Source organism: Sesamum indicum, linkage group LG6 (assembly GCF_000512975.1).
Source record: "Sesamum indicum cultivar Zhongzhi No. 13 linkage group LG6, S_indicum_v1.0, whole genome shotgun sequence".
Classification (NCBI taxonomy): domain Eukaryota; kingdom Viridiplantae; phylum Streptophyta; class Magnoliopsida; order Lamiales; family Pedaliaceae; genus Sesamum; species Sesamum indicum.
In genome coordinates, this window is record NC_026150.1 from 5,126,740 (window position 1) to 5,142,321 (window position 15,582).

The window sequence follows — 15,582 nt, forward strand, 5'->3', positions numbered from 1 at the left end:
GCCTCTAAAGAATTTCCATTGCTGGCCTCAACATCAAGATTATCTAACTTTGGTTTCCATTCTTCAGCAATAGATTTTGCTCTTTCCTTAGCATTTTCTGAAATAATACCAGAAAGGGAGTCCATATCCAAGTTTACAAATAAACTGGTAAGGCACTCCATCAGCATGATACATGTTCGGCGAAGGCCCAAGAGATTTGAATCCTTTCTAGCATCAGAATTTGGCATGTCCATGCCATAGAAACCCTTCAAAGAGTCCAGAACCAGAGAGGCAGGGTCAGTAGCAGCCTTGAGGGCAGCCGGAATTTCCTCCCTTAAAGTAGCCAGATCCTTGCGGTTGTCTGATATAAATTTGTGCAGGCCTTCTGAATTCATCTCTTGGCACAGTTTCAATAGCTCAGGATAAGACTTCACTGGCACAGTCATACTTTTGACAGGCTTTTCCGTACCATCCATATTACTATCAGCAACCATGCCATCAGGTATCTTTTCCACTAGAACTGGTGCTTCAACTTTGTTTTCACTATTGGTGATACTTGAATCCACAGAAAATGGCTTCTCATGCTTCTGCATAGCAGACAAAATAACTGAGACAGCAGCATCTCGCTTCTCCTGAAGCCTCTGAAGGGAAGTGTGTTCCTTAGCCATGACAGCTGCTTTACGATTCTCTAACATCTCTTTGGATTCAGTTACTTTGGTTTCAAACTCCTTTTCTTGTTCTTCTAGTTCAGTGAAACGCCTCTTCAAAGACTTCTGAAGTCCATGAAAATGCTCCTCAAGCTGCTTCCATTTCAAATTGAGAGTGACAGCTCGGTGACTTTCCAGTTCAGCAAATGCTTTCTGAAGCTGTTGTATCTTAGAGGCTGTGGAGTCCATTAGAGTGGTGCGGGACAAGTTGTCTTCCATGACATAGAAATGCTGGACAAAACATAAGCTAATTATCAGTTCATAATGTCAACTGAAGAACGAGATAAGTTGGAGAACTAATCAGAATTTCCAGTACAAAAACAACAGAGCCATACTTGGAACAATCAAATCATATGTACTCCTCAAGTTTGGCTTCATATAAATATCTTTCTATTGGAATGAGTGTGCACACAGGAAAATATAAGATCTTGAATGGGTACCCGTTTCTCATGCAACCAAATCAAGAGACCTTTTGTTTTCCGTACTATTCCTCTTATTATGCTTTCTGACCAAGATCATCTGCTCTATAGCATCTTGACCAACAAGACCAAAATGTTAAAATCAGTTTAAGTTTACTTCTGAAATATCCAACTTAAGCCAAAAAGCTTTCTGACCAAGATCATCTGCTCTATAGTATCTTGACCAACAAGACCAAAATGTTAAACTTAGTTTAAGTTTACTTCTGAAATATCCAACTTAAGCCAAAAACAAACTTTCAATACAACAATCCATTAACATTTTGACCTGAGCCAAATGGCAAATAGCCTACCATATATTACTTCAGAAGTATTAACCTCCGCAAGTGCACTACCCTCAGGACCCAGCAACCACAAATGAACAGTTGGAGCACAAAGTGGAACACTAAGGCAACTTAATCTCTGAAACATATATTAAAATATAAGCAGAGTAACATCTTAACTCATTTATTCTTGTACTAATCTAATAGCTTAGAGCCCAAAGCTTTTAACTTACCAAGTACAATACTTACTAGCAGAGCAGCAAAATTGAAAATATGACAGTTGAAATATCAATACAATGCAATGAAAAACTTTCATCCATTTATACAAGGTAGCAACTCTCACACTCAGGTTGCAAACTATTCTGGAGTTCTATTGCTATTTTGTATGAAGCATACAATTATCAGTTCCTATTTGTTCACCCTCAAAACCTATGATCACAAAAGAGCAAAAAGACTGAAGATGAAACTAGAAAGATAATACATTCTACTTTGCAAAACAAAATAAACATTTATCCTCGACATTCCTAATTCTTTTGTGCATTTACTTTTCAAAATTCTACTCTACAAATGGCTCGTTATGCATGACTGCTATGACCAGATTACTTCTTACGGTAAAATCCAACAGGAAAATGCCAGGAAAAATAATATCATCTTAACAGTATAATGATTTCAACAGTCCGATGTGCAATATTAATCAACATATCTGTGAAAATGCAATGAAGTTAACAAGAGAAAAAATATAACGTCATTTAAGAACAAATTAAAGCAAGAATGAGAACGAGAATTCAGGCAAAAATTAGAATTTGTGCAAAAGATTAAAAAAATATCCATCACCAGAGTAGAAAAAGTGTGCATACCTTGTAGAAGAGCAAGCTGAAAAAGGAATGTGATACTTGAAACAGTAGACACACTGCAAAAGTAACCATCAGACAAACAAATGCTTCAGCTGAAATTGATCAAACAGATTCAAATGCAGCTCAAGCAATAATTTGAACATAAATTGACATATATATATTTTCATTTCCAACTCAAGTCAGAGTATCTTAGCTTAACTTCAGTTTTACTATAGTACAGGATAAACAAGAAAGGAAAAGCAGCAGCTCCCCTTCCCTTTTTCTCACTTCTGTTTTCTTTTTTTCTTTATTCATCAGTACAGTGATGGATTATTGGTTACTGTCTTTCCTGCTTTGACAAATAAAATGGTGATATTGATAAGGTCTTGACAAACGATAGCAATGTTACTTATTACCAAGCAATGAAAAAACCAGTTCAATTGCTAAGCAGTTGAGGTAACATAACAACGCAAAAATCAATCATCAAACGCATACCAAGTAAAATGTTCTACAAAGAACTTGTCGACAACAAAATTAAAATAAGGAATAACATACCAACCAAAATTTGAATATAAGAGTGAAACTCAAAGGTAAAATATTCATGGAAGAATTTGACAAGTCAATATAAAAGAGGAAACTGAAATTGAAAACAATCCCAGCTATAAATTCACCCAAATGCACGTCAAACCCAGCTGCTGATACTTAGATCAGCAAACACACGCTGCAAAAAGACAAATTCGCCACAATCATAAAAGACAAACACGACGAAAAGTATTAAATGCAGCTGAAATTAGCAGTAGAACAACTAAATTTCCAAAATCATACAGCATTCACTACCAACGAGAACTCAAATAGATAACAGAAATCAGATACAAAAACGAGAGTTGATCTGCAAGTGTAGTGACAGAGAAAGCAAAGAAAAAGCAGTAAAAAACACAGAGCTGAAACTCACCGATCGTCGGCGGCGGCGGAAGGCGAATGAAGTGCCGCGATTTACGACGGAGAAATAAGAATTTCAGGCCATCTGTAGGTAGGAGCGAGGAATTATTGCGCGGATAGAGAACCCCTAGAGAGAGAGAGAGAATGTTTTTGGGGAAGAGGAAAGTGTGCGCAGGGAATGAGGGGTAGTATTTATGACAGGGAGAGAGTCTCCGACAGCTACACGCACAAAAGCACGCACTCGCACACTGACACCACATGCACTCTCCCTATGACCTTTGCTTTTTTCTTCCGCCACTCCCTAAATTGCTATTGCCAATCCTCTGTTACTTCTCGCTTAAATAATTTTCGTTCATCATGTTTGGTTATTTTCTCCGTGGATAGGAAATAGGGCACATTAATTGGGCTTATTTATTTAATAAAAAAAACAAAAAAACATAATTTTAAATTTATTAATAATTTTTATGTTTTTCAACATTTTCTTAAAAAGCCGAGATGTCATACACAACTTTCCTTTTTTTAAATTTAAAATTTATATTTATTAATCGTTATAATTATTAGTTAGTAATTATAGATTCAAATATTTTACTCATTCTAATCAATAATAAATTTTAAAATGTATTGATTGAAAAAATGAAATCAAGAGTTACAAATATTATGCATATGTTAATGACCGTCCGTCCCATAATTGCGCTAGTGGTGTTAGTGTTGAGGTACTTTTGTTTCCTCATTCACATTCTGTGTTGATTCATTTTGTTGAGTATCATCATCACTGGCATATATACAACCGACTTGATGATGTTGTAAAATTGGGCTCCACATAATCACGATATGCACTAAATAATAGAAATATGATTAGTGAGATGTTATATTTTGGTGTGTAAGGTTGATTAATACCCACGACAATATCAAAATCAATATGTGCAGAATAAGCTTCCGCATAACCTAGCATGTGTGAAGCTAATTGAAATCAATCATCTTATTGTGACGGTTGAACCACGTAGCAATCTTGATGTGAATGTTGAGATATATACAGTAGAAGGACCATCTATATGCACTCCAATATTATCATGTTCAACTGATACATTCGGATACAACTTCTCCTTTGTTTGTGGGGGTGTGCCCAGGACATTCTCGTTTGACGTTGCATTTTGTTATGATTGTGTGATCATCTCATAAATATTTTGAGTTGCGGCCTCGAACTGATCCACCAATTGGTTGAACCCTTCGATATCATGTGGTCTAGGACGACCACTTAATCGAAGGGATGTATCTATTCAGCCTGAAGTATGTAGAAAATAGTGAATTTTAATATAAAAGAAACGTGTTTAAAATAAAGTATGTTTTAGTATATAACGTATCACAAATTGCAACATGGGTGCTTCTCTAGATTGATACCCACTTTCTATTCGCCTATGAGTAAATGATGATATGAAATAACGCATTATATTATTGTACCACTCCCAATATCAATGTTCTGTATGTCTACCGTTAGAAATGGGTGATCGATGCACAATGGTATTATATAGTCTCTATCATTTATTAACATATTGTGTATGTTATAGTACCAGTTTGTGTCTATATACACTTTATATGAGAATTGATGCAGACTCATACCGGAACATCTGTCATTTCCAAAATATTTTGCTTCATTTCAAATTGACGAAGAACTTGTTTGGGATCATACATTTCCACAATATAATAGAAGATCAGAGGATATGTTGTTGCTGTTGGGACAGGTACAATCCGACTCCACATATGAAATAAAGCATATTATAGAAGGATCAGGCAATTCAACAAACTAAAAGACATGGTACAGTTTGAGAATGACCCGTAAAGTTGTTTATGGCACATGGGAGAGCTTAGCCTGAAAGTTACTAAGTTACATAGGAGCTCTCCGAAAATAGAATGAGGGAACGATTATTGAATAGGAGCACAAAACTTTCCTACAGTAAATGGTGTATATGTGATTAAATACGTCTTTTGGATGTTTAAACCATGTTTTGAAGGGTTCTAATTCCAAAGTCATCAGTATAGATAGAACCCATTTATATAAAAAGTATAAGCACTACATGCCTCAACAGCCACAAAATGATTGGTTTCAATCGCTTTCATATATATTAAGTCATACAAAAGCTTATTTCTCACATTTAGATCTTGACCTTGGCCTTGGCATTGATCAACTATATGCACCAAGATATAACATTTCATCAATTCCATTTTCATCATTTAGTGCATATCGCGATAATGTAGAGTACAGTTCTACATCTTCATCAAGTCGGTTGCACATTAATTCGGTGGTGATGATAATGATGAACAAAATAAGCCTATACAAAATGCGGGCAAAAAAATAAGAAGACCTCGGCGTCCACACCATATACTCAATTGTGGAACAGGCGAACATTTTTAATATTCGTATTTCGTTATAATATTTTGTAACAAATTGGTTGTAAGTATAATACAGTAAAACCTCTATAAATTAATAACGACCATAAAATTTTATTAATTTATCGATAAATTAATATTTTATTAATTAAAAGATATTAAATTCAACAAATTTAGTACATATGTATTGAAAATAAATGAATTCATATATGTTTCATTGATTATAATTCATTCATCAATCAGTTCTTTGTAACTAATTAACTATATTCATATATAATATCAATTCATTGTATACAATTAACTATTATATTCATAGACGCATGTATCAATTCATTGAAATTACTTAAATATACATGTTTACATTAATTTGTTGCACTTAATGACTTAAATAACTATTATAGCCAATTAAATATATTCATGCATGATGAATGAAACATATACTACATAAATCTCAATATGAAAATAAAATAATTCATATCATCCAACTATGTCTTCTCATCTAAAAGACATTGCAAAATCATCCATGAATGATCAAATGCGTAAAGCATTACAAACTTCATATTTTAGCAAATTACCATAATATTTATAATTGTACTATTCATGAATTATCAATTTAGAGTTTTAATGGGACCTAATATTTATAAAGGAATTTTCTGAAAAATTATTATCTTATTATCTTATCGAATTTGATGATTTTTTTACAAAGGTCCAAGTCGGAACTGAAAGATTTTATTATTTTAGAGAGTTTATTAATTTATAAAGTATTAATTTATAGAGATTTTACTGTATTTAAATTATAATTAATAATTTTAATATAATATATATTTTTAAAAAAATGGGATCGTGGATTTATCCACCACTGGACGTGAATTTTTTGTTATTATAGTATTTAAAAAAATATTATTTATGTACTTTTTTATAATAAATAAATAATTCAACCACGTCCAACTGGCAAGACATGTCAAGTGGTTGACTTTTGACGAAAACTATGATCATGTTTTTGTCCTGACGAAACAAAAATATAATTATAACATTACTCGTCGTCGAAGAAAGAACAACGAATTGATTGTATGTCACGCAAAAACTGTTGCTTTTCAAAATCATCAGTTGAATTCTCTATCAACTCTACAGCCAAAACCATAACTATAGGTTTCTGCTGCTAATCTTCTCACTGCCTTTCCCTCAATTCTGGGCCGTTTCGATCATAATTACTCTCTCAAATCCCGTCAACTATCAGTCATCTGCTCAGTCAATCTACCCCTCACAGAACCCATTCTTTTCTCCCAAAGTTGATCAAGAATTGGTATATTTGCCTTGCAATTAGTTTTCCAACGATCAAGGAGAAAGCCTAGTTCAAGAACTGCCTTTAATTTCAGTTTTCGATGGAATCCAATCCGATTCCCATCTTTTCCACCTTCACTTCCCCGTTTGAGGGCTCTCCCAAGATGAGTGATTCAAGTTCTTCGACAAGAAAACCACTGAGTTTGTGGCCTGGGATGTACCATTCACCAGTGACACATGCTCTCTGGGAAACAAGGTCTAAAATCTTTGAAAGGCTTCTTGATCCCCCACTTGATGCACCCCCACAAAGTGAATTGCTCACAAGAACCCCTTCCCAGAGCAGAATGACTATTCTCTACAACTTCTCTACTGATTACATACTGAGAGAGCAGTATAGGGATCCTTGGAATGAGGTCAGAATTGGGAAGTTGCTTGAAGATCTTGATGCTCTGGCTGGTACCATTTCGGTCAAGGTACAATGGACAACTCTTGGTTGGTGTGTTTAGCATGAAATTCTTGGAGATGATGTTCTATCTCTGCATTCATTTCTCTCTGTCAGCTTTCGGCAATAGTATTTGTGGGTGTCTGTATGTTTGTTTATGCATATATGCAGATGATGTTTTGGGTTAATGCATTGCTTTTTTGCCATGTTTGAATAGTTTGAATGGAAGGTCCGATTCTTTGCAGTTTTGCTGGGAAAGTTGTATTTACAGCAAGTATGATTTAGTGTTTTTGACAAACTGATCATGATGTCAAGTGCTCTGTGTAATCAAAGCATAGACCCATCTCAAACTGCATTTTTGACCGGCAATCAATGATGTGAAGTCTCATTTTGTGTCGATTTCCATTGCACTTGATAGAAGTTCTTAGATATTCAAGTTTTAGTTGCCTATTATGGTGATAGGAGTTGTTGCTATGAAATGCAAATGGTATTCACGGATTGCTGGATGTTGGCAGTATATTATTTTCTTTACAGCCTTTCTTTCTCCCATGTCTATTAGCACTGTTCAGATGAAGATAGCACAACTAGGCCACTCCTTCTGGTGACTGCTTCTGTTGACAGAATGGTGCTGAAGAAGCCCATCAGTGTCGATGTTGATCTGCAAATATCTGGTGCTGTTACTTGGGTTGGCCGGTCTTCTATTGAGATTCAGCTTAATGTCACTCAGCCTGCTACTGGTACTCTTCCTATTACCAATACCATGACCCTGCTTGAAGTTACTTTAAGGTTTCACTGATGCTCTTGTTTACAACTTAGAACCCTCCCACCCACAAAAGGAGTAGGAATAAAACCCTCCTAATGTATGTTGTCGGCTGATTTGGGCATGTAAGGTTCTATGGTAAAAGCTTTTGTTCGACTCTGGAGTCATCCGATTCCATTTTATCCTTAATTTAAAAAAATTAAAAGTATAATCAAATGGTAAGTTTATTAAATGGTCCATTCTGTCCTTGGATGTATAGTTGGAGTGTGACGAGTGTCTTTCTGGGGCCAATACTTGGAGGATTTTTTCAGGAGAATATTTACATCTTTAAGACGAACAAACGGAATGTACATCATCTATGCTTTTATTTCTTTATTTACGTTCATGTTTATCAAGTGTGCACATAATTAATAGTACATTCTTATGGTATATGCTCAATTAATTATGATGTGATTTCTGCTTGCATAATGCTAAAACGTGTCGTGTAAAGTCTCTGTAGTTGTAAGGGTTTGGTTGTAATGCCCTTCCCACTAGGAGTGTCCTTGCGATGTTTGGAAATGGTGATAAATGTGTATGTAAGGCTTATAATGTTAAAAGATATTTCACGGAACTGAATGAATTAGTTCCTGCTGCTATCACTATATTAAATGCATTACTTAGAAACAATCTTACAAAATGCCGTAGCATGAGTATCATTACGTTTAATGTCAAAAACTTATACACTAGAATGATTTCATCAGCATCATCACTTGTACAGCACTCTTGAGCATTGCTCGTCTTTCATGTCTTCTAGGTCTTGACATCTTCAACTCTTTCATCATTGTATATCATACGCAAGTAGTTAGAAACGTGTAACGTAAACAAAGCATTTCCAAAGGCAGTTTAGATGTAATTTTGAATGTTCAATGGGAAGAAGTATAATGTAGCTATGTCAGAGAGGGTATAGGTGAAACTAGCCTTTATATAACCTATATGCTAGATTCAGGGCTTATTAATCTTCATGCAGCAATTCCTTAGTTTGCAATTGTAACTCATGAGGAATCTTTCTCTTGCACCTTTTCTCCTAATCTTTAGTTTCTAATGCGGAGAAGCCTTCCTTCACAGGGACAGCTGAAGCCACTGATTCGGTTGCACTAACTGCCAACTTCATTTTTGTGGCTCGCGACTACAAGACAGGCAAAGCTGCTCAGGTGAATCGGCTGGCTCCTGAGACAGAAAGTGAAAAGCTACTCTATGAAGCAGCAGAAACACAGTATAAACTGAGAAAAATGAAGATTAGAGATGAGCATAAGGTGATTGAGATTGAGAATGGAGGGATTAATAGATTTGAAGCATTACTGGCTGAGGGACGGATCTTCTGTGACATGCCAGCACTCGCAGATAGAGACAGCATTCTTCTCAAAGACACTCGCCTTGAGAACTCCTTAATTTGTCAGCCACAGCAAAGAAACATTCATGGTCGGATCTTTGGAGGGTTTCTGATGCACAGAGCTTTTGAATTAGCTTTTTCAACAGCTTACACTTTTGCAGGCATGATGCCATCATTTCTGGAAGTTGATCATGTTGATTTCCTCAGACCAGTAAACTTCTCCTAGTGAACTCCATTTTGTTTTTACTTTCATCTTCCCAAGTTTCGTGGAGTCATTATGTGGCTATCTTTTATTGGTAATGCAGGTGGATGTTGGAGATTTCTTGCGATTCAAATCATGTGTGTTGTATACAGAACGTGAGAATTCAGATCAGCCGTTAATCAATGTAGAAGTTGTTGCTCATGTTACGAGGCCTGAATTCAGGTCTACTGAGGTATGCATGCTCTCTTCAGCAAACGAGCTTGACTTGCAGTAAATAATCTTTGTTGAATATCATTGAGCTTTTTTACTAACCCTTGGTCGATGAATTCACTGAGGCATGCAAAAAAAGACACTGAAACAGTTCCGCTACTCTTTTCTGCTTGGTCAAGAAGCAAAAAATTGTTGATTGAGATGCACTGCCTTACTATGTTTCTAACTAACGTGGAGTTAAATGTCTGTTAATTTCTCTGGCAGGTGTCAAATAGGTTTTACTTCACCTTCACTGTTCGGCCTGAGGCAAAGGCAAAGAATGCTGGCCAAAGGATCAGAAAGGTGGTTCCAGCAACGGAGGAGGAAGCACACAGAATTGTTGAGCGCATGGACGCTGATTCTTGGCAATCGATCATGCACGTTAACCACTGAACTTCACACTAGGCACTTTGCCGCATCTTATAGTGTTCTTGCTGTAATACTCGTAGGAATTTTAGTCCTTGCATATCTAACCAGTGGAAAACTCGAATACGAGCAACTAATCTTAATAAATTCTTGTATGTAAAAGTAATGAGAAACATCTTATGAAATCTGACTATATGTTGTTCCTGCTTATGAATTAGTGACTAAATTTATCAGCATTATTGCATGTTATTATACTGAGGAAATTGCTTACTCCATTTCATTCAGTTTTCATACTACGGCTGCACTCTGCAGATTATTTTGTATCTTATTCTACTTATTCTACAGAGCTTCAGAGGGTAGTAAGTGAAATTCCAAGAGGTTATTTTCCAGAGAAATGTAAATTATATCTCAACTAACTAGATAAGTAACTGAAATAAGATGAAGCAGGAAAGGACGATGACATGTAAAAATTAATGAAAGGGTTGAGAATTGGTAACCTCGAATCATGCTTATTTACAGCAAGATTTCCAAAACCAAAATGCTTTACAGGAGAAATACAGAAAAGAATACCACCCTGTCAATATGAGTCCCTGTTGCATCAAAAGATTTTTCTTTGTATACATCTATAAGACCTGAAGGTTACAAAATCTTGTACATTCAATCTATATAATAAATACAAAATGTTACAATGAAAATGCTTTTACCTAAAAAGTGGGCAGGCACTATCCCAGGAAGCTCCTGCTGACCGCATTGTAAATGGACACTTTTCAATTTTCATTGTCAGAGACACCTGAGAAAATGCGACCTCATGTGAGAGCTAAATGTTAAGAACTCTCCTCATCAGAGGAAGTGTGTTGCCGTTCATTGTGAAACCCCCCTGAAACTTGCTGTAGCAATGGGTTAACTGGAACTGGAAATTTGTGGGCATAACTGACTGTGGTTCTTTCATTTATCATCCCAACTTCCTTGCAGACCCGATCTAAAATTGTCAAAAAGTCTCTCACGATCATGAAGATTCTGAAAGGATGAGCCTCTTCCTTGGCTGAGTTTCCATGAAAATATTCAGTTATTTCCTTCACCAGAGACAGAGCAACACTTTCTTGGGCTTGGATCCTAATAATTTCCTCCTCAGCCTTTTTCATGAAGCTGTTCATAGAGTCAGAAAACTTATTGGTGTTGCTTTCCTCCATCGAAATTGGTTTGTTTAATCTTATAACCTCTCCTATATTTGCAATTCCTTTTGAAAGCTTGGATACGTCGCAGCTAAGCACTTCTGCATCCATAGCAGCAGCTTTCTTTACATTTGATAACTCGGAACTGAGACCCGAAACGACTTGGAGACCCAGCTTTCTGCATTTGGCATCATCATTTATGGCAGAGGTCTCAGTTGCGCTCCCACCATAAAGACGAGCACCTTCGCTTCTAATTATTTCCTGAACAACAAAATGTAGAAGTGTTGTTTTCCCATCAGCTCCCTTGACATCAACAAGCTTGAGGAGTGTATCAAGTTTGAAGGCATGTGCGTCACCCCGGTTTGTTCCCACATTCATGCGGTTTCCAGTCTTCAGTACTGCTTCCAGAAGTTTGAGAAACATCCTGCTAGTCCTCAATTCTTCACAAGCTGCCTGTAGCACCAAAAATCTCTAAGTTGGCTTCATCGAGCAATACATATAAGTATAAATGAAGTTTCTACCCATTGTTCAGTTTCCTTCTTTTCTGGTTATGAAGTTTATAGATTTATAGACCAAATTGGATAACTTTGGGTTTAACACTTAAGTGGGCGCTACTTTAGCATATCACATCTTAACAAAGTAGACATTATAAGCAATCAGATACTGACAACAAACAACTCAGCCCATCTAAGGCAGAATCACATATTAATTAATAATGTAATGATTCATTCACAGTTGTAAAGAAAGTTCTTTTAATCCATGAGAACAAGAAAGTATGAAGTGAATAGAGACCTAATATTTTGGTATTGACAGGACTACCATACAAGCAAACAGATGAACACATATTTAAAAGGTCCCAAGCGGTCTCCACTGGATCCATTAGTTCAGTGTAGCTATGTTTGGTAATGATATTTCGTCAATCCCATTACAACTCAACAGTTCAAGTTTCTAGGCATCAACACAATAAAGATTCCAGACTAAACCTGAAAGTGGATATTTAAATGAAATAGTACCTCAAGAGTTGCAAAGGACTTTTTGAGGTACTCAACCTCAGAGTCAAAATTGGACACGTATAACATTGCATCTACTCTTTTGAATGCGTTGGGTATATCAAGAACGGCCTTCAAAAATCTTTCTGCAGCCCCAAGCTTAGTTGGAGAAGCATCTTTATATTCTTTTAACTTACGCTCTTCTTCCTTAGTTGGTGCCATCTTCAATAAGCTCTCAAGAAGCTCAGTACCAAGCATATCTGTATTGCCTGATTCCAAAGGTAAAATGAAATAAGGCACATGTGTACAGGGAACTGAAATCATAACCATAAAATTTCTGAAATATTGTTGCCTTGTTACCCTGATTTGAACGTGCCAATTTCTTGAAAGAGATCTTACGGCAAAAATGAACGAATAAGCTACTTCTCAAAGTTATAGCTAGTCAGAGAAACTAAATATGCATATCTGAGTGCATTTTGACCACCAGGAGTATGATTTATTGAAAGGATGTCACGCACTCCAAAGCTTACAAGAATTGAGGTCACTGAAATACAACAAACTTTAAAGCGGAGAGCATGAGAGGTCAACAGAACTCAAAGTAAAACAACAGGGGGGAGAGAGAAAGAGGGGCGGAAGACATATATATTGCCCTTACTATCACATAGAAATGTATAATTTCACACAGCAATGTTCTCAACAATTTCGGTCTTTCCAAACAAGAAAAAACCCAGACATAATTATATTTAAGTTTTTATGTTAAAGACATCGAACCCAGCAATACGGTAGACTACAACCAACACAAACACATCAAGTGCATAGGTGTCTTCCACAATAAGCTAATCACTAAAAAAGATCCACATAATCTTGGAATCCTAGAACCATAAAAGATGCTTAAAAATACCTTCCAGAAGACCTTCGCAAACTTCCTCTACAGTGACATTGAGTGCCCTCAACAGAATTGCGATATTCTGTGCCTTCTTGGGATCAAGAACCCTATTACCATTGTCTTGGCCGGGAGGGGGAAGAACCTGCCACCTATTTGTTTCCTTTGGCGTTGGTTTTGGAGTATTCACAACAAACAATGTCTCAATCATCTCCTCATTCAATCTGCACACAGTTCAACCGGCAAATAGGCTATTAATCAAACTACATTCAACCAACAGTTACACATATTAATACAACTAAACTAACAAAATGAGAACACAATTTAACTCCAGAAATGACCATATCCATAATAAGAAGTAGAGAGAATCATACTTAAAAGAGCTGCATTTGAGTTGATCCCACACCATTTCCCGATCAGAGCTTGCCCTTACTTTATCCCAATGCAATGGCTTTAATTTTGGTTTAGGAGTAGCTTCCTCATTCCGCTCCACGCCCTCACTTGAGTGTTCTGTTTCTTTAATTGTAGATCTTTCATCCTCATCGTTCTCCCCAACTCCTGAATCTTTTGGGGGCAACTCAAATGGAGAAATCACCGTGGGGGTCCTGATAGAGATCGGTCTCAAGGGCGTAACCGATCCGGGTGGCTGGGAAATGGGCTTTTTGGCAGGAGGGGTTGGAGTTCTAGGACTATCCCATACTTTACTCAGTGGTGGTGGCGGAGGCGGAGGCGCCGGTGGAACAGAAACTGGTGGTCGAGAGGGAGCGGAAAGTGGTGGTGGTGGCGGTGGTGGGGATTCCTGACGATTCGAGGGAGGAGGTGATGGCGGTTTCAGAATAGAACTGGCATTATGCTGTGCACGGCTGCCAAACCTCACTGGAGAGTCCACACTCCGATCTGATATATTCGAAATCCGTGGCGACGACTCTTCGCTTCTCCTAGAGTATCTATCCGGCGACGATGAACTTGGTGGTGACGGTGATGCAGACTCCTTACACATCGATCCTCGAGGGGGAGGGGAGGTCGGCATTTCCCGATGCAACAGCCCAATGGTCTGAATCTCGATTAAGTCAGGCGACTTGGGCATTGAATTCCTCGGGCTCAAACTATTTGCTGGGGACAGACTCAAGGAAATGGACCTCACCGGAGACCCGGAACCCGATCCAGAAACCGAAGAAGAGTAGGTAGAGGAAGAATTTGAAGTAGACCCATTAAAATTCTCCACTTCTATGGCGGCAAATGCCCTTCTAGAAGCTGATCCAGTGCCAATAGAACTCTCCCTGCCGTTTAACGAGCCTTTGGGAGAGAAAAACTCTTCATCTTCATCATCTTTACTGGATGCAACATCAGCATTATTTCGATAATTCCGCCGGAAACTCTGTTGCGTGTTCAACGGAGGCAACGGGCGGAGCTCCGGCGAGTCCATTTTCCGCGAATTAGAAGCATTGATATCATTCACCGTGCTACTGCCTCCATTACCGGCAATGCCGCCTCCAGCGGCATGTGAATTCACCAAAGTACCCAGGTATAAGAACTCTGAGCTGGTCTGTGAAGGTCTCTGAAGCTTCGGAAGGTGATGGTTACTTGGAGCGTGGTGGCTTGTAGTCGCGGTGCTGTTGCTATCGGATCTTTGGGTTTTCGAGTGGTCGAAGGATGATGATCTTTGGTTTCTGTTGCGCCTGCGAAGGTGGAGGAAGACTGCAACGGCGACGATGGCGACGGCGACGACTACAGCAGCAACAGCGGCTCCGATGAGCTTGGAGGAGGCGGATTTGGATTTGGAGGAGTTGTGAACGTCGAGGGTGGTGATGTTGGCAGGGAAGGAAGCTAAGGAGGCGGGGGAAGGGGGCGGCGGGGGGGAGGGGTAAGATGGGAAGAAGGGGGTGTTGTTAGATGAAGAAGAAGAAGAGAAGGGATATTTGGGCGTGGATGGGGGAGAGGGGATAGGGGGTTGGGATGGGGGGACGGAATCCTCGGGGAAGAAGGGTTGGTGGAGAATGCGGCGGTTCTGGAGGGGGGCGGCAGATAAGGGGCTGAGCATCAAGGATAAAAGGAGGAGGAAGAAGGTGGTGGTGGAGGGCGGCATTCTTGGTATAGTCTCACACTCTGCGTGCTTGACAGAGAGAGAGAGGGAGAGTAAATGCAAGAATTAGGTGTGAACAACTGAAGGTGTCGGAGACGGTATTCACATTTCACAGAGAGAGAGAGAGAGAGAGAGAGAGAGAGAGAGAGAAATCTACATGGGGAGAGGTGGAGGAGGAGGAAAATGGAGAATAGGAGAGAGAGT

General features: G+C 38.2%; 3 protein-coding genes across 3 annotated transcripts in view; 1 reads left to right on the forward strand and 2 right to left on the reverse strand.

Annotated features, from left to right (window-relative positions):
- LOC105163790 (FRIGIDA-like protein 3) overlaps window positions 1–3,472 on the reverse strand; it is a 5,467-nt gene extending 1,995 nt beyond the window's left edge. The window contains 3 exon segments of the mRNA XM_011082257.2: window positions 2–917; window positions 2,283–2,335; window positions 3,211–3,472. Coding sequence (XP_011080559.1) covers window positions 2–917; window positions 2,283–2,335; window positions 3,211–3,457 — 1,216 coding nt within the window. The 5' untranslated portion in view covers window positions 3,458–3,472.
- LOC105163792 (acyl-coenzyme A thioesterase 9, mitochondrial) lies at window positions 6,631–10,482 on the forward strand. Its single transcript, XM_011082260.2, has 5 exons — window positions 6,631–7,336; window positions 7,865–8,042; window positions 9,170–9,645; window positions 9,740–9,868; window positions 10,111–10,482. The coding sequence occupies exons 1-5, from the start codon at window positions 6,965–6,967 to the stop codon at window positions 10,276–10,278; spliced, it is 1,323 nt and encodes a 440-aa protein (XP_011080562.1). The 5' UTR covers window positions 6,631–6,964; the 3' UTR covers window positions 10,279–10,482.
- Window positions 10,716–15,582, reverse strand: LOC105163793 (formin-like protein 1). Its single transcript, XM_011082261.2, has 4 exons — window positions 13,670–15,582; window positions 13,314–13,519; window positions 12,437–12,681; window positions 10,716–11,876 (listed from the first exon to the last, which is right to left on the reverse strand). Exons 1-4 carry the CDS (start codon window positions 15,379–15,381, stop codon window positions 11,076–11,078), a joined length of 2,964 nt encoding a protein of 987 aa, XP_011080563.1. The 5' UTR covers window positions 15,382–15,582; the 3' UTR covers window positions 10,716–11,075.

What these genes read in the sequence shown, in the direction of transcription:
- LOC105163793 (XM_011082261.2), bottom strand. Translation starts at nt 15,381, where the DNA reads ATGCCGCCCTCCACCACCACCTTCTTCCTCCTCCTTTTATCCTTGATG. An exon ending in TTGCGAAGGTCTTCTGGAAG is followed by an intron (nt 12,682 to 13,313) that starts GTATTTTTAAGC and finishes CTTTGGAATCAG; the next exon opens with GCAATACAGATATGCTTGGT. An exon ending in AGTCCTTTGCAACTCTTGAG is followed by an intron (nt 11,877 to 12,436) that starts GTACTATTTCAT and finishes TTGGTGCTACAG; the next exon opens with GCAGCTTGTGAAGAATTGAG.
- LOC105163792 (XM_011082260.2), top strand. Translation starts at nt 6,965, where the DNA reads ATGGAATCCAATCCGATTCCCATCTTTTCCACCTTCACTTCCCCGTTT. An exon ending in TGTCACTCAGCCTGCTACTG is followed by an intron (nt 8,043 to 9,169) that starts GTACTCTTCCTA and finishes CTTCCTTCACAG; the next exon opens with GGACAGCTGAAGCCACTGAT. An exon ending in CTGAATTCAGGTCTACTGAG is followed by an intron (nt 9,869 to 10,110) that starts GTATGCATGCTC and finishes TTTCTCTGGCAG; the next exon opens with GTGTCAAATAGGTTTTACTT.